The sequence below is a fragment of the Cebus imitator genome, unplaced genomic scaffold, assembly GCF_001604975.1.
Source record: "Cebus imitator isolate Cc_AM_T3 unplaced genomic scaffold, Cebus_imitator-1.0 Scaffold146, whole genome shotgun sequence".
Classification (NCBI taxonomy): Eukaryota; Metazoa; Chordata; class Mammalia; order Primates; family Cebidae; genus Cebus; species Cebus imitator.
In genome coordinates, this window is record NW_016107461.1 from 357,301 (window position 1) to 376,202 (window position 18,902).

Genomic DNA, 18,902 nt, shown 5'->3' on the forward strand with positions numbered 1-18,902 from the left:
AGTGCAGCGATGTGATCCTGGCTCACTGCAACCTCTGCCTCCCGGGTTCAAGCAATTCTCCTGCCTCAGCCTCCCAAGTAGTTGGGATTACAGGCACCCACCACCACACTCAGCTAATTTTTGTATTTACACTGTGATGGGGTTTCGCCATGTTGGTCAGGCTGGTCTCGAACTCCTGACAGGTGATCTGCCAGCCTCAGCCTCCCAAAGTGCTGGGATTACAGGTGTGAGTCACCACACCCAGCCCACAGCAGATCTTTAAAAATTTTGAACAGATAACCATCAGCTGCAAAACCTCTTATGACTTTAGAAAAAAATTTGGAGTCTTTATTATGGGCTACAAGGCTCTAAACGACAGAGCTGTAGCCTTCCTTTCTGACCTCCTCTTTACCTCGTTTCCTCTCCCTAGCTCCATGGGATTTTCCCAGGGCCTCTGTCTGCACTGGCCGTTTCTCCTGCCGGATTACTGCTTCCCAGTTGTGGCTCACTCCCTAACCTCACCATGGCTTTGCCCAAATTTTACTTCCTCAGAGAGAACCTTCTTGGCCACCATCGCTAAAGCAGTCATCACCTCTCAACCCCTATCACTCCAGCCAAACTTCATTTTCTCATGGCAGTACTTACCATTACTGTCACAAAATATTTATTTGTTTATTGCCTGTTTCTTCCTCCTGCATATGAGCTCTAGTAAGCAATGAGGACGGGGCTTTGTCTGTCTTGTTCATCCTCCTTGGTATGATGTAAGTGCCTAGTAAATATTTATTAAACAAATGGATAAATTATTGAAAGTATGAATAACAAAATTGAATTAGATTTGAGTTTGAAGTGTATTCACTTCACAGGTGCCCATTTGGGATTCAGGAGGGAAGGAGATTTGTGAAAGTAACATGGCCAGCAAAAGAAACAAGCCAAAGTAGAAGACATTCCTGTTATTCTCAGCTGTTAAACTCTCCGTGTCACTGATTGTCCTCTTTCTTTTGTGTCTGCCACTAGGAGGCTGGTTGTCTTACTTAATATACGTAAAAATGTAAATTGATACTTAGTTTTTCTTCCCAGACTTTAACTCAGCCTGAGCACTCATCTTACTCCATACACATGGCTCCTGTTGATTTATGTGTTAGCGAAGTCCAAATCCATCTTGAAAAGGGAGGCATTTTCCAATATTGAGATTATTTACTATATATACAATATCCCATATACAACATTGATACACAATATTGAGATATTTCAAAGAATGTGATGTAAGCCCAGATGATATTAACAATACAAGGAATGTTTACAAGGACTCGTATTATAAATATATATTTACAGTTACACAATATACATACATTTATACAATAGGAATATAAAGATTTGTATAATTGTAGCATTATTGGAATAAGTACCTTTTGTAAGTAACTACGTCAAGTGACCAAAAACCTTTATTGATATATTAATTCTTATACATTAGTTAAAACTCAATGTCCCCACTACTTTATCTTCTCTATCAATATTGTAACTTCCTATAGACAGATACAGCCTTTTTATATAAGTCTTTAGATTCCTCAAAAAGTAGCCAATGTGTATAATGAATGTTTTTGCAATTTTATTAAAAGCTAACATTCTAAATCAAATATGGTAGTATTGAAAAAAAAAAAGAAAAAAAATAGAAAAGATTGTAAAGCAGTGATCATTGTTAATACCCAGTTCCTAGACTCAAGTACATTTTGTTTTGATTGAAATTTGAAATGATTTGTTTTTAACAATAGGTGGCGCTTTACAGGTTTTTTTTTTTTGTTAAGTTAAACGCACTGGCTGTATGAAATGTATCTGTGCTATCAATTTTTAAAGTTAATACAAGAGCATTGATTCATATAATACATTGGTAATTGATGGACACTGTATTGCTACTAAACTTGTCATATTTATGAAGCATCAAAATTAACATTCTAAAAGATTACCAAAAGAGGCAGCAGTAAATATACCTTTGGAAAATATATAGGATTATCTGTTTTTTACTTTTCTATTTATTTTCAATGTTTATACATATTATTCAATCACTTTTTAAAATATGCATTTCCTTTTTTACTCAATGATCACAAAGAGTTTACAAATTTTATAGAAGGAATTTTTAATATTTATAATGATCTTTATCTTAACTAGAAGTACAATGTTAATGATTGAAAATTTCAGATAAATGATAAGGTGAGCAGGGCTCAGCAAGTGTTGTAATCTGAAATTATTAGCAGGTAGCTGCTCCAAAATCCCTCCCCCTCAAGCACACACATGCACATGTACAGCAATACTATTATTTAAATCAGAGTTCTAAGGCTCAGAAAAACAAAATGGAATTGCCTCTAAACAGTTAAAAGGCAAATAAAATCATTTTTGGGGTGAAAGACCTAGAAAAGGGGACCTTAAACATTTCCTCACCATACAGTGTGTCTAAGGTAATGATAACTAATAATTTGTACAGAACTTTAAAGCTTACAAAGCCCTTGCATATAAATGAGTCATTCAGTAGCACTAGGATTTGGGAAAACTAAGTATTTTTATTAACTTCAGGTTATTGATGAGAAAGCAGGTTCAGGGAAATTAAGTGAAGGTTACCTAGCTAGAAAGTGGCAAAGTTGGAACTTCAAATCATCTGATCCTACATATGGTACTCTTTTCACAATACCATGCTATTTTCCTAGTTATAATATTGGACATAGAGGCATTATGATTAAATATGACATATAAGCTAAAGTTATAGACCATGATATACAAAGATAATGTAGTCAGAACTCAGGTCTTCAATACATGTATCCTATCAATTATTATAGCCCACTTGAAATGTTTATATAAATGGAGTTATTTGAACTGTGCCAAGAAAATTACAAATCAAGGGAAACTCTTAAGTATAAACAAATTTTTAAAAGAAAACTCTTTTGAGAAGTTTTGTATGTTTTCTTTTTTCTTTTTTTCGAGCTGGAGTCTTACTCTGTCGCCCAGGTTGGAGTGCAGTGGTATAGTCTTTGCTCACTGCAACCTCTGCCTCCTGGGTTCAAACAATTCTCCTGTCTCAGTCTCCTAAGTAGCTGGGATTATGGGATTACAGGCACCCACCACCACACCTGGCTCATTTTTGTATTTTTAGTAGAGACAGAGTTTTGCCATGTTGGCCAGCCTGGTTTCACGCTCCTGACCTCAGGTGACCCACCCACCACAGCCTCCCAAAGTGCTGGGATTACAAGTGTCAGCCACCGCATCCAGCCTTCTTTCTTCCATATTAGTCATTCTCTGTTCTTAAAGGGCATGGCTATAGTTGTTTTATCAAATAAATATTCTACTTTGTTCCCCTCAAATAAAGGATAAACTGTAGCCTTTGACATAGGTTATTTCAATAGGAAATAAAGATTATAGTAAGCAAGTCATAAGAGATGCTTTTTGTTGTGTGTGTGTGTGTGTGTGTGTTAATGAAAACATACTTTTATTTTCTGACTGTACTGTCTTTGGGGGACAGTTACAGATTTAAATTAACTTAGGTTCTTACGTGCTTGTCTCTGAAGATTAAGAGAGCAGTAAGTGGTTGTGGGAATGAGAGATTGATAACTTCTGTCAACCAGAATCAAAGATGATACCAGGTGTTCATTATAAGGGTCATTCCACTTCTTGTTTCAAAATACAAATCAGCGGAAGAGATGGCTAATCTTGTTTTCTCAAGTAAATAAAGAACAAGTCAAGGCTTAGAGGGGAACATCTGACATCACTGAAAGAGGAAAGAAGACAGGATTTATTTTGCAATTAGCTAGATAAGAATTAGGATTGTTTTGTACTAGGGCAAAAATGTTTCCTTATACAATCTTACCATGTGGGTTTAATTAGTAAAATCTTTGATATATAGTAGGCATGCCGTTTTTCTGAACTCTTGTCACTTTTATTCTCTCCAAAGGAATAGGGCACTTAAGAAATAAAGGGCACCAATTCAGAACACTTCCATGTAAATTTTTTTCTTTTCTGACAGCTTGCAGATAAATAGAATCACCTGTGACAAAGTACATAGATGATTATAGAGCTGACAGAAACTACAAATCATTCAGTGTAACTTACTCAATGTATTGCTTGATTTGCCTATTTCCAGAATTTGAAACCAATACGGAACATTCGTATTTCAAATAGGGCAGAAGGATGAGAATTACGCTTATGAAAATGAAGAGAATGTTTATGGAAAATTTACAGAATAGGTTAGTCTATTTCTGTCAACTACAAAAGATTGTTTACAAAAGGAAACTGAAAATGAAATGGCCTATCCTTGCCAGCTTTTCTTGGGAAGTATAGTATTATAGTGACTATTGCCCTAAAAGGGAAGTACAGAGAACTTAGTTTCCATTACTGGTCTTCATTGATTTATTAGATGCTTATAGGCTAACTCATCAATGTCTGTGATTACTTAGTTTGTATGTTTGTGTCTCAACAAGATAAAAGATTGTAATACATTTATTTATCATGACTTCACAGAAACAGGAGAATTAATAAAGTATTATTTTTCAAAAGCTTGGAACACATGATTATGCCATTTTTATTTTGGCAAATAAAGTAGATACAGGAATAAGTTAAGCCTCCTATAACTGCATTGATTTTTTTTTTTTTTTTTTTTTTGATAGAGTCCATCTATGTTGCCCAGGCTGGAGTGGAGTGGTGTGATCCGCTCACTGAAACCTCTGCCTCCCGGGTTCAAGCGATTCACTTGCCTCAACCTCCTGAGTAACTGGGATTACAGGCACACACCACCATGCTTAGCTAATTTTTTTGTACTTTTAGTAGAGACCAGGTTTTGCCATGTTGGCCAGGCTGGTCTCCTGACCTCAGGTAATCTGCTAGCCTTGGCCTCCCAAAGTTCTGGGATTACAGGCTTGAGCCATAGGTGAAATTTTCTTTTAATCACTAAAAGTTGTGAGGAGTTAGTGGATTTTTTTTCATTTCACTTTATTCTTTTTCAAAAATCAAATTAACACAAGAGATGGCTAATCTTGTTTTTACATGAAAATTAAGAACAAGTCAGGGCTCAGTTTCCATTCCTTATTTAATGATATATCTTAATAAACTAAAAATTATTATAAGATTTTTCCCATTGATTATTTGCATTATTTTTCCCTTTTGGAAAAATATCATACTCCAGTTATCCATTTTTAGTCAAGTTACGATGTAATTAAACTTGCTAAGTAAAAAACAATGTATACTTTAAGCTAAAAATTTGGAATTTCTACAGTCTTATAGTTGTAGGCAATCAGGAAAGGCAGGTTTCATTCAATGTCTTTTAGATTTAAGGTGACAGGGCTATACTTACATTTATTTGTAATGTAATATTTAGAGAAAAACATATTAATGCCTTTTAGTGCTAAATGATGTGGCGGGTCATTGATCAACTCTGTACAGCATATTTAATTTCTTAATACAACATGACCGAGATGATGGTGTTTTAGATAAAAATCTCATGGATTTTATTTATTATTATAGTTTTAAAATACTTAATCTCATGAAACTTATTGTAATACATCTCTGGTTAAAAATAGATTAGAGTGTATTTGCAATAGAAATCTTTCAAATATATTTTGTAGGATTTATGAAGGTAGAATGTTCAGTGCTCCCTCTCCTGGCTTTATCATATTGGTGAACTGACCTCTCAGCCCACAATTGTGGTAGTAGCTAAGAAGTCAGTTTTGAAGAACCAAATAAGATACTCTGATATGATATTCTATTTTTGATTTGTCTATTCCAAATACAGTCACAAGAAACCTATCCATCACTGGTAAAATTTCGTTACATCCCAAAATCTAATGAGATCTGGTTAAAAAAAAAATACAATACAATCAATTTTGTGCTTTTAAATAGCCTATTTTAATACCATTCATAATATTAAGAGTGAATATGTAGCTTTATGTGAATATCAAGCTTTTTGGCTTGATCCTTATTCTATGCTATTTTCTAGTGATGCTTTTTTATTGTTATTGATGTTCTTAACAATGCTCTGTATTCTTTAGTGGAATTCCAAACACAACTTTAATTTTTGAAAGTGCTCGGACATTTGAAAATCCAGTGTGTATGTGGGAGTGTGTGTGTATTATGTATGTATATTTTTATAAGTTTCAACAGAAACGCTTGTTATTGTAAATAAGGAGACTAAAAATGTACTTTGAACTAAAAGTTTCAATACTCATATTTAAATATGACTTAGATTCTAGAGTTTTGTTTTTGTTGCTTTGTTTTGCCAGACTTTAAGCTACTCCTGATATACAGTACCTGGAAATTCCTTTCCACTAAGTTTGGTTTTTAGGTGGCTTTTAAAAGTTTCTATGGAATCTTAAATTCCATGTATAGTTATTCTCACTGCAGCATGAAAGGCACAATTTTGATAGCAAATGTCTAAAATCCCATAGTTGGTAAGAAAGCAAGTTTCATACTTATAGTGTTTTTTTTTCCCCAGTCACATCAGATATTACTAAGAATTATAAAACTTCTTGATAAATTTTTTCTATTCTAATTAATTGACTTTTAGCTAATTAAAAAATATACAGGTTGGTATTTTTGCAAAATTATACAACTATATTACAAAATGGAAAGAATTTGGTTTCTTCTCCATGTGCTTGATTTGTGGGAAATCATATTAACAAACCAGGTATAGCAATCATTTTTTTAAAAACCCACAACAGAAAATTTCCCCTTTATTATATATCCTCATATTACATTTGCAGCAAGACATGCCACCTTTTGAACTTTAGATTTCACATATTCTGAACTGTTGTATATAGGAATTGTAATGTTATATAATCATATTTTTGTGTCAATATACATTTTCCCTCTAGTTGTTCAGAAGTGATGGCTTGGCATACAACTTTTTTCTTCTTTTATTCTTCACAATTCTTTTCTAATTCAACTTAAAGAGTAGAGTCCATCAATCCTTTTAATTGAGATCGACAACTAAAGATTGCTAACTAAATCCGAATGTATTCCTCTATGACAAACTGCATTTGCAGAATTTCTAGAGGCACTTTCGAAGTTTTAAGAGGATGTTTATTACACGAGTCTGAAGGACAACGTTTCCAAGTTGGTACACATAAACGAAAGAGGAAACGAATTTAAGGAAATCCTGTTCCAGGTTTTCGGTCAGCCCGAGAGATTGACACATGATATCACCGGAGGCGTGTCCTGGAGTGGAGGTGGAGGTGGAGGCAAGGAGCTGAAATTCTGCGGAGCCGGAGTGAGATCGCTCTGTAAAGCACGCAGTGGTTTGCAGAGTGATATCAGCAGGCAGAGTTCCCTGCCCTGGATAAGGAACAACTACAGTCGCTGTAAATGTGCCTGAAAAGCAATTTCCAATCTTTGCATTAGGTAAGTACCGTTTCCTTCCGTAGACATTTTAGGAAAGATAAGGTGAGAAATGTTGACTTCTGCAAGGAACTGAACATTGCTTTGAACTCGCGCTCCAGCTAAGATTACTCGTTGCATTTCAGAACACCGGTAGCATTCCCACTGCTAAAAGTAATGCTCTTAAAGCAAATGCTACCGCTAAAAGAAAAAGGATCCCTTTCACCTTCCTTTCCTTAACCGAACAGTAGCAAGTTGAAAGTCTGAAATGATCGAATGTGTGAAACACAGGGCCGTTAATGCCTTTATGCGAAGAGGGGCTGGCACTCGGTGTGTGGACCAAATGCGTGTTTGCTTAGGCATTGTTGGTGACCTAATCCTGAGCGAAGCATTGGTTTAAAACCTGAATTTCCCGTCTCTGTGTATTGATTTCTAACGCGCAGAGGCGTTACTTGAACGTTGTTTGAACTTCTAGGCATTCCAGGGGGCAAAAGCACCTCGGCAAAAACGTGCAGGACTGCATGTTACTTTGGTTCGCGGCCGACACGCCGACTGTGCGCCGGCCTGTCAATCACCGGGAGCAGCAACAGGGAGCACATCGCAACGGGCTGCGGGCGAGCTGGCCAGCGGCCCGCCCCGCGTCCCAGCCCTTCGAAGAAAGGGACATTCACGAGCTTCTATCTCTAATCCTCTGTCGCAGGCATTTCGGCCGTGGAACTGCAGGCTCGGAGGACTGGGTGTGAGCGCTCCCCGGGAGAGGCTGACCTGCCAGGACCAGAGTTCCCGGGGACGCTGTGCCCCCACTTGCCCTACATGTGAGATCGCCAAAGCGCCTCGGCCTGAGCGGGGAACCAGGGACGACGCCCTCCTCTCTCGAAGATCCCCAAACCTCGCTCCCTTAACCCCTCCCCGCTAAAAACACGGGTAAAAAGATTCCCCTCCCCCTACCCGGCCGCGGCGGCCTCTGCCTGGCAGGCGCGTGCTCCAGGGTCTCGCGCGGGGTTTGCGCGGCTCCGTGACCCGCCCGGCGACGCCGGTTCGAGCCCTGACCCGGGCGCCGCGGAATCTCGAACGCCCGTGACGTGGATTTTTCGTTCGTCAGGAGGCCGCCATCCCTTCCTTCGTTCCCTGCGAGGAGCGACCAGAACCGGAGAAGTACTCTGAACACACCGTGCCGTCAGCCAGCCCGTCACGCACTCGACTCTCCGCCACTCCCCTGCTCGTTTTTCTGAGACTCGGAGAGCCTTCCCGAAAGGATTTGTAAAAACTGGTTCTTAGAAGGGGACTGCGGACCACCTCGTGAGGTGGATGTTACTGAGCCGCCCGGCGAGCGCCAGCCGTGAGAGGTCCGGCCCGGGCCGCGCGGAGCCGCGGGAGAACTGCCCTCCGCAGCCGGAAGGGGGCCGCGGGGAGCGCTCCTGCCCGGTGGCGGCGGGGGCGGGGGAGGCCGCGGGCCGAGGCGCCGCAGCTCCGGCGATGCCGCCTCGCCCTCCCCGCCTCGGTTGATGCGGCGCGTGTACGCCGCCGCCCGCACCGGGACCTGGGCCGGGTCGCACGGCTTGGCCCCCAGCCACCGCTTCGGCCTAGGTGAGTGTGCGGCCGCCGCGCTCGGCCCGCTGGGCGGGAGGCGCGCGGGCGGGGCTTGTTCGGCGCGGCAGGTGCGGACTCGGTGGCGCGGCTGCCCTGGCCCGGACTCCGGGAGGGGAGGGGACTGGAGGAAAGAGGAGGGACGACCGTGCGCGGCGCGGCCCCACCCGCCGCCCCCTGCTCCCTGGGAGCCGAGGCTTCTGGAGCGCTCAAGGTTGGGTGGCTGGGTGGGGGGCGTCCGCGGCGGCGGAGAGTAGCGAGACAGGGTCTCCCCGAACCCCAGTTACCCTGAGCCGCGGCGCGGTGGCCCGGGTTGTCCTCTCGAAGAGCCCTTCACCCCCGAGAGGGATTCCAGGCGGCCCTTGGGGTGTCCCCGGGGGCCCTCTGTGTTGGAGTGTGCCTCAGGCATGGGACCGGCAAAGGCTGTGTGTGTGTGTGTGTGTGTGTGTGTGTAGGGAAGCAAATCCCCAGAATTCGCCGGTCACCCCTCGATAGAATTAGCCTGTCCCAAAGCCAGTCGCAACTTTCTTCTTGTTTTGAGCACAGTGCAAAGGCGAGGGAGGGGAGAGGGCACTGCCACTTTAAAAGTGGGGAAGTCGGCCGGGAGCGATGTCTCTCGCCTGTAATCCCAGCACTTTGGGAGGCCAAGGCGGGCGGTCACCTGAGGACAGGAGTTCGAGACCAGCCTGGCCAACTTGACTAAACCCCGTCTCTACTAAAAATATAAAATATAGCCGGGCATGGTGTGCACGCCTGTATTCCCAGCTACTCGACAGACTGAGGCAGGAGAATCGCTTGAACTCGGGAGGCAGAGGGTGCAGTGAGCCGAGATCGCGCCACTGCACTCCAGCCTGGGAGACAAAGTGAGACTACGTCTAAAAAAAAAAAAAAAAGTGGAGAAGTCCGCCCTCCTGAGTTTATGCTAATCTCAGCCTCCTCCCCTCCTCCTGCCGGAGAGAGGGAGAGAGAACTTGTTTTCATTCATAACTTTTTCCCTTTCCTTCCTCTCCGTCAACTATTTATTCAGTGCGGATTGCAGAGGGCGCAGCTCCACCGTCGTAGCTTGCAATGTGGCTGTCCCTGCGCTGGGCTCTTCTCTCCGGCCCTAAAGTATAGACACATCCTTGCTTAGGATCATCCAGACCGTGGGCTTGCTTTGGGCGCTCGCGTGGACGCTGAAGGCTCTAAATGATTTGTCAGAAACCTTGGTGGGCCACGCAAAAAGTGTGTTGGAAATCCACGGTGATCCTTAGGATGTGATGGGATTGTCCGAAAAGGTACTCTACTTCCATTCGCGTTTTCCTGGGGAAGGCGGTGTGCCGAGCGCGTGTGAGCGTGTTTGGGGTTGGTCCAAGACTGTCACTGCTTGAAAATGGGCTTTTCTTCAGATCGGAAGTGGCGAATTTTCTTTGCTTTTAATTTTTCGTCTGGCAGCTTCATTTCCCAGCAGTATAAAGTTCGTTACAACTATGATTGGAAATGCAAATTAAAGCTGTGCCTGGCGTTTTGGGTTACACTATTCAAATCCTCTACGGTTTTGCGTTTCGTGTGGAATCTGGCTTAGTGCTTTTAGATACCTCTTGCTTTCAAAGCACTGAGTTAAGAAGTTCTTGAAGAGGAGGAATAATTGTGTTGGAGTAAGGGTTCGGTGTTAAGGACCCAGAGACGAAATCCCTGCGGGTTATGAATGTGTTACTGCTTATGCACAGAGAAGGTAGAATAAACTAGAGAAACTTGGAGGGCTGAGTTGTGAAAACAAGGGGAACTACAAGAAGTTAACATATAAGGCATAGTTTAGAGACATTGGTTTAGGAAATATAGGAAATGGACTTCTTTCTGTGTTATTCCTTAAACCGTGTTTTTTTGTCTCAGGGTGGTAGTTGAGAATGGACATCTCTTTTTCTTTTCCTTCTTGAATTGGGTGGATTCTGTAGACTTTAGAAGGAATTTGTGTGAAAAATACTCTAGTTCACCACTGAAAGCAGAAACTTTTTTTTATCTTTGGTAGTTTGTGAAGAACACATTACAAATTAGAAATGATTTGCTATTAGTATGGAAATGCAACTGCTTATTTTTATCTGGATAGTAGTGTGCTGATTTTATTACAAGAAGCACATTGATTCAGAGTTGGCAGTGCTTTTGAAAATCAAGGTCTGTCATGTAAATAGATTTTTAAATTAGAGGAAATACAGATAATTAAAACGGCCAGGATTTCCCTACACTGCGTTAAAGGCCTCACACTTATTTGTGCATAAAAGTTATCTTGTTTTGTGAGTGAGCCCTTAAGCTTAAAAAAAAAAAACCCTCTCGGGATTTCAAATGTGAGTACTATTGTAACATTCACAGGACTATACATTGAGTCTTGTGTGTGTGTGTAGCTACAAAACACCAAGAATCATTGCAGACCTGATACATTTATTTTTGCATGTCATATAAGGCAGCTTTAAAATTCTGATTTGTATAGAAAATTACCTCTTATTTTGAGATTTCATTTTAGAGTCTTAATTTTTTTAAATGCCTTAATTTTTTTTATCATTAATCTAATGCTTGTAACAGCACACGGCAAAAAGGCCGTAGCACCAAAGCCATTCTCAATTTCTTAAAAGGTAGACATTTTCCTTTATGGAAACCACCTATGAAGTGATAACTGAGCTTTCTTTAGAAGAGAGTTACTCTACTGCTTATACTCAATATTCCCTGTGAAGGCATGCTCCATTTTAATTATTAGATTCACAAACAGGAAGGCATTACTTCCTCTTGATTCTGCTTCTCAAAAGTTGGAAAACCTTGTAATGTTTATGGCATGAGGTCTCTTGCTTAAAGTCTTCCTCTATGATGTGGTCCCCAGCCTCTCCTGGAATTGGACTCTGGCCAGGACCCCAGCATCATTGTAATCCACTGATGAAGGAGGTCATTACTAGGCAGTTTAGGCAATTTGTGACTTGACAGGATTCCCCCTACCCCCACCCCAAAAAATGCCTTCTGTCGTTTATTTTCACTGTTTTTTTCATCTTTGATTTTCTTTTAGGATTTCAGATGCATGCCAGGTTTCTACTGATTGCCAGAACTCGAGATCACTACACATGGATCCCCAAAATCAACATGGCAGTGGCAGTTCATTAGTTGTGATCCAGCAGCCTCCTTTGGATAGCCGTCAGAGATTAGACTATGAGAGAGAGATTCAGCCTGCTGCTATTTTGTCCTTAGACCAGATCAAGGCCATAAGAGGCAGCAATGAATACACAGAAGGGCCTTCAGTGGTGAAAAGACCTGCTCCTCGGATAGCACCAAGACAAGAAAAGCATGAAAGGACTCATGAAATCATACCAATTAATGTGAATAATAACTATGAGCACAGACACACAAGCCACCTGGGACATGCAATACTCCCAAATAATGCCAGGGGCCCCATTTTGAGCAGATCGACCAGCACTGGAAGTGCAGCCAGCTCTGGGAGCAACAGCAGTGCGTCTTCTGAACAAGGACTGTTAGGAAGGTCACCACCAACCAGACCAGTCCCTGGTCATAGGTCTGAAAGGGCAATCCGGACCCAGCCCAAGCAGCTGATTGTGGATGACTTGAAGGGTTCCTTGAAAGAGGACCTGACACGGCACAAGTTCATTTGTGAACAGTGTGGGAAGTGCAAGTGTGGAGAATGCACGGCTCCCAGGACCCTGCCATCCTGTCTGGCCTGTAACCGGCAGTGCCTTTGCTCTGCTGAGAGCATGGTGGAATATGGAACCTGCATGTGCTTAGTCAAGGGCATCTTCTACCACTGCTCCAATGATGATGAAGGGGATTCCTATTCGGATAATCCTTGCTCCTGTTCACAGTCACACTGCTGCTCTAGATACCTGTGTATGGGAGCCATGTCTCTATTTTTACCTTGCTTACTCTGTTATCCTCCTGCTAAAGGATGTCTGAAGCTGTGCAGGGGGTGTTATGACTGGATCCATCGCCCAGGGTGCCGATGTAAGAACTCCAACACTGTCTATTGTAAGCTGGAGAGCTGCCCCTCCCGGGGTCAGGGTAAACCGTCATGATTTTTGGAGGTGGGTTGTACCTCCTGAACTTCTAGCTTTCAAGTTGTGGCTGTTAAAAAAAAATCCTATTAGATACTGGTTTTCTTTTCTTTAGAATTTTTCCCTGTTTCCCACCTTCTCTTCCACTCTTCCCAAGGTCTGACTCATGGATTTTTCTCTTCCCTCATGGAAGCTCTTCAGTAAGAGTGGACTGGAAAGCTGCATCTGGCCCCTACTTAGGACCAGAGCCTCTGCCGTCCACTTGAGAGGGTATTGAGAGCCAGCGGGCTTCTGTGTAGTGTTTTTCTTCTGCAAGCAACTTTCTAAAGTTGTATACATGAACATATACACCCACACCCAGACTACAGTGACTTAGAGCTGTGGCGATTGGGTACCTTGGGAGCAGGGAAATTGGTTTTTTAAAAAGCAACCATTTAATTGCTTAAATAAGCTATGTATTAAATCTGTCTCCAGTTAGGGCTCTCTTCTAGCTTTGGCCCCCTAAGTAGCATGGGGGATATATTTTTTGCCATAACATAAAAATTTTCCTTTAACCACTGCCCTGTCCTTGTCTTTCAAGCTTCTTTCCCCCTCAGTTTTGGCGTTGCCTTACTCTGGAGTTGCCAACTGTATTTTTTTCTTTCTTTCTATGTAATTTTAGATTCGCTTGACAATGTCAGTCTTCACATTGGAGATACATTGGTTGTACCTTGCCCGTCTTCACTCTAGCTTTCGTATTTGTGAAGGACTCAACCACCTTCCTTCTACACCCCATGCTTCTCAGCAAATGTTTCTTGTCATTGGGGGCACTTGGATAACTCAAGTTGATATTTATAGCTGATCAATCTATAGGTGTCACAGAACTATGCTGCCTAAAGTGATCCTGGCTCCTTAATGGTCCTTTTGGCCCCCTGGTTAGGTAACAGCTGAGTAATTCTAATCTCTTCTGTGTTTTCATTGCCTTAACCACAAATTGTGGTGCTTTTTGTATATTTTATGTATAAATCACAAAGTTGAATTCTGACTATTTTTAAGACAAAAGTCTGTTAAACTTTTTTATTGTAAAGAATATTTATTATGCGAATCTATTATTTTATGATATTTATTGCAAAGACTGTTGAAATGTACTCGTCTGAATATAACAAAATATCAATACTTAACAGAGAATAAGGTGACACGAAGAAAGTACATATGTTAACTATAATGCAGAAAATATATTAATTAATGAAACTGTCTCTTGATTTCTTCATTTATTAGCCTGTACTATTATGATGATTTTTGCTTATTTGCTTTGACTTTTTCTTCTTACACACCCATTTTACTTCTTTCCCTATAGATGTTGAATCTAGACACAGGTGAGCCCAAATTATGAGCTTGATGTTAGGTTGGTGCAAAAGTAACTGTGTTTTTGCCATTAAAAATGGCCAAAAACTGCAGTTACTTTTGTACCAACCTAATATTTCCTGGAAAGTGCATTAATCAAAATTCTGTAATCCGAATTATCTTTTAACAAATGCTCAAGTGAGTTATTTTATACAGTAAAATTTTTTTGTAACATTAAGTCACTCCCTACTTTGTTTTGTAAGCATGAGGTTTTGGGTATATCATAGTTTCTTGAAATGGGGCATATCTACAGTAGAAGTGTTTTTCAATGTTTATCTTAACTCTCAAGTTAATAAAAAGTTAGATTTATCAGCTAGACTTATGAACTTAGTTCTGTAGATATGCTAGGCATCTCTGGTACTATCACTTTAATAAGGCATTCTAGAACTTACCAAGGGAATAATTCACAGTATCAGAGAAATTTCAAGAACATTTCTGTCCCTGCCTTTTCATTTGTTGTATAAATCTAATGTGACCTGACCAAATTACACCTCATCATGTCCTGTGCAATAAGAAATCTGAGAGCCTAAAATTTTATGTAGAAAAAGTAAATAATTAAAATCTTAGTTTTTAGTCTGGTGAAACCACTACATAGCTAGAATCTTTGGACCTGATAAATATTTGGTCATTTGAGTCCTCAGAATGCACCATTTTTAAATTTGATAAAATGTTATTCATACGAGTCCTCAGTCTCACTAACTCCCTATGACTAAGTGATATGTCAGTCATTATCTCCATTTGAAAATAATTCTTTGCATCGAGAATAAGATGTTGACATAATCTGAACCCAGGTTATCAAAGCTCTCTTCCAGCTTTTTGTTTTGGTCATTATTCATGGATGGTTTGGCTGTTAGTTTAAGAACACGTATTAGGCTTTGACTTTGTTTTATATAGACAAGGCATAATTGGTAGAAACTTGTTTTAGTGCTTTTCCATCAAGCCGCTAAACCTATTAGTTGGCAAGGTGGTATTTGATCCATCAAATATTTCCTTTATGCTCTGAAAGCAGGAGGATTTTTAAAAGTGAATAGTTGTGTTTTGGAGGCTACTTCATAATCTATAGCACTTAAAAATGTGAAATGAGGAAATCTCTCATACTCAAGTTATGTAATGTTATCACTGGTCCTTTCATATTTATAGAGTATTTCATTGAGATGTGACTTCTTAATGAAGTGTATAAACACAGACTTCTTTAAAATACTGTGTGGGTTTTTTTCTGGTATTATGCAGACCCTTAGTATAATTAGTTGGAGTAAGAGATGTCTTTAGCTGTAATAACCAGACTAAGAAGCAATAGCTTTTACTGAAAGAAATTTATAACTTTTATGAGAATGAAGTATGCTGTGGAGTTTTAACTTCTGGCTATATATATGCAGAATACATGAAAAATATTAAGATGGTGGTCTGCTGCTTTGAGAGCTGTATATGAACTCAGACATAATGGCAAGTCCATGGAGCGATCAGTTAGAGGTTCAGATTTCTAGCAGAAGCTTGTCAGGTGGCAAAGCATAAATACTTTGATTCGAAACTTCCTCCTTTGTGTTAATTTAAACCTAGGAAGAAGAAATATGAGTGTTTCTTCATAAGAGCTTATGGGTCCTAACCCAATACTGATCCTCATTTTAAAGTGCTGAGGCTGTGAAAGCGTCAGCTGAAATTTCTTACAATGCTGCTGCCACTTATTTAATGCTGCTGAATGAAAAACAACATGCCAGATAGATGGGCTAACCTTTTTATTCCACACATTTGTCCCTCTTGCCCAACTAGTACAGCTTGACAGAATGGATGTTTTTGTTACATGGTTCCTTTCCAGTATATTTTTTAACTGCCAATTTTTGCATTTCAAAGAAGCCTTATTTAGATAGTTTAATAGTGAATAAACCAATATAGGATTTTTGTAACTGAGTAGTTTCCTGTTTACAGAGTTTATAAAATGTAACCTAGCAGAAAAATGAAATGTGAAAAAGTAGACTTTTGTATGTAAAGGCCTAAAGTGAATCTGTAAATATAGGATTATAATTATGGTTTCCAAAATTCAAACCACAGAATATTTCAATTATTACTAAGAAATAAAAATTAAAGCTAAAAAACAGTAGTCTTTAAAGTGAAAAGAAATAAGTTAAAAACTATGTTTTTACCCCAGAATTGCTAATGGAACCAGACTCAGGTGATTCATTTCCAGAGGATTTAATTTTTAAAATTAACTCTTCTTCTTAAATCTTTTCTTTTTTTAATGGAGTGATGTATTTCATAGCAGATTTTATATATATATATACATATATATCTCATATAAAAATCCCTTTTGAAATATATTGAAATATTGAAACAAACTGAAAAAGTGTCTAAAAGCAGTTCTGCTCCTAAACTCCCTCTATACATTTTCTTTTTTATTGTAAGAGCATTGGTGATTTTAAATACGTTGAAAACCAAACTTTAAGTCCTTCTTTTAGCCAATTGATGGTTAAAGGGTTGTTTTTTCCATTATTTCACTGATTAGCTATAATCAAAGTAGCCATGTGTATACTTACCTGGCAGTTATTGATCCTTATAATAGCCTCTCAGATTATTACCAAGTCATTTTGCTATTATTGGACACCTCCTAGGGGCATTACTCTGTATACAGTAGAATTCTAGAACTAAAAATATATCTCAAGAGTTTATCTTAATGTTTCTCAATCATATATGAAAAAGATAGTTTAAATCTTAAAAATTTAGAAGTGTGTGTCATAGCTCAGACCTATATTAGAAGAATCTCTGAGGGCGGGGTGTATTCTTAATTTTCAAAAAACTTTTTGAATGATTTTTTCAGGCAACTTTGAAACTATGTAGTTCACTGTCTTCGTTTTGAGGATGTACAAACAAAGACATGGCCTGAGAAGATAAACTGTTTATGTTCTGGCTAGGGTAGAGCCTGAACGCGTTCATCTGACACAGGATTTTCTTTATTTCTCATTTGTTTGCTTTTTGGGACAGGGTCTCAATCTGTCACCCCGGTTAGATTGCAGCAGTGGCACGATCAAGACTCACTGCAGCCTCAACCTCTGTAGGCTCAAGCAATCCTCCCCTGCCGCAGCATGTGAAAGTAGCTGGGACCACTAGCAAACGCCACCATGGCCAGCTTTTTTTTTTTTTTTTTTTATCAGTTGTCTCCTTATGTTGCCCAGGCTGTGCTGAAGCTATCCTGCTTAGCCTCCCAAAGTGCTGGGATTACAGGCGCAAGCCATTGCACCTGGCCTCTTCATTTCTCAGCAGCCAACTCAATCAGTGCCTTTCTGCTGCAATTAGCCCTTACTATTTCATCCTCTTTACCGGAAAGCCTTTCCTTCATAATTAATATATTTTACCATAATTTAGGAAATGAAATGTTTTTCTGCATATATTTTTTATGCTTAGCTATCGGGAATAAGTAGTAAATGACTTCATTGCCATGATGACTTTTCATATGTTAATATAAAAATTAACAGTTTGAAAGTGGAGCTTGTGGTTACTCTGGCTGGGTTGATACGGTAATAATAGAAGAAATGAATTTAATAAGTTTGTAAAAGGAACAGTAACTTGGCATCTAGATTTAAGAACCTGTGTCATGGTACTTCTTATCATTTTTCTGGCTGCAGTAAGATTACAGTGATTAGAAGCTGCTTTAAATTTTCTATTTTGCATTATTAAAGAGATGGATGTCTTGCAGATAGAATCACAGTAGATATGGCAATAATTCTATTGCAGAAACTATCAGAGAACCTAGAACTTTTTTGAACTGGATATTTAGGTACAGTCTACTAGAAGCATCATCACCAATGATGCTTTATTTAGTCCAGGAACCTCCTTAGTCTATATACAATAATAAATCATCAAAATTATAATTTGATAAAATCAGAATTGTAGCTTTTGTGATAAAATAATCATAGAATCATAATTTCCTTCCTAGTAGAGTGAAACTTAAAGGTCTTCTAATCCAGTCTTTTTATTTTGGAGATGAGAAGTCCAGGCTCAGAGAGGCTGCTTGGCTAAAGTCATGATCTATTTGTGAAAACGAAGTAAATTGTATTAAACACTGCTTGCTGGGCCGGGCTTGGTGGCTCACCCCTGTAATCCCTGCACTTTGGGAGGCCGAGGTGGGTGGATCAAGAGGTCAGGAGCTCGAGACCAGCCTGACCAACATGGTCTCTACTAAAAGTATTTTTGTATTTTTAGTAGGGACCAACCCTGTCCCTACTAAAAATACAAAAATTAGCCGGGCATGATGGAATCCCAGCTACTTAGGAGGCTAAAGCAAGAGAATCTCTTGAACCCAGGAGGTGGAGGTTGCCGTGAGCAGAGACGGCATCACAGCACTCTAGCCTGGGCGACGGAGCAAGACTCCGTCTCAAAAATAAAAATATAAAAATTACTAGCCGGACACGGTGGCTCACGCTTGTAATCCCAGCACTTTGGGAGCCTGAGGCGGGCAGATCATGAGGTTAGGGGTTGGAGACCAGCCTGACCAACATGGTGAAACCCCACATGTACTTAAAAATACAAAAAAAAAAATTAGCCAGGCGTGGTGGTGCACACCTATAATCCCAGCTAGTTGGGAGGGAGGCAGGA

General features: G+C 40.0%; 1 protein-coding gene across 3 annotated transcripts in view; it reads left to right on the plus strand.

The window, feature by feature from the left end:
- SPRY1 (sprouty RTK signaling antagonist 1) overlaps positions 1 to 14,170 on the plus strand; it is a 20,423-nt gene extending 6,253 nt beyond the window's left edge. Inside the window, exons 2-4 of one of the 3 annotated variants that reach the window (XM_017542742.1) lie at positions 7,118 to 7,350; positions 8,027 to 8,913; positions 11,942 to 14,170. In XM_017542742.1, the coding sequence (XP_017398231.1) occupies positions 11,997 to 12,956 (960 nt within the window). In that variant the 5' untranslated portion in view covers positions 7,118 to 7,350; positions 8,027 to 8,913; positions 11,942 to 11,996 and the 3' untranslated portion in view covers positions 12,957 to 14,170. Of the gene's footprint in view, positions 1 to 6,701; positions 7,351 to 8,026; positions 8,914 to 9,864; positions 10,191 to 11,941 lie in introns of those variants that run through there. The other 2 variants (XM_017542741.2, XM_017542743.2) reach the window with 2 other exon arrangements.
- Positions 14,171 to 18,902: the final 4,732 nt, after the last annotated feature.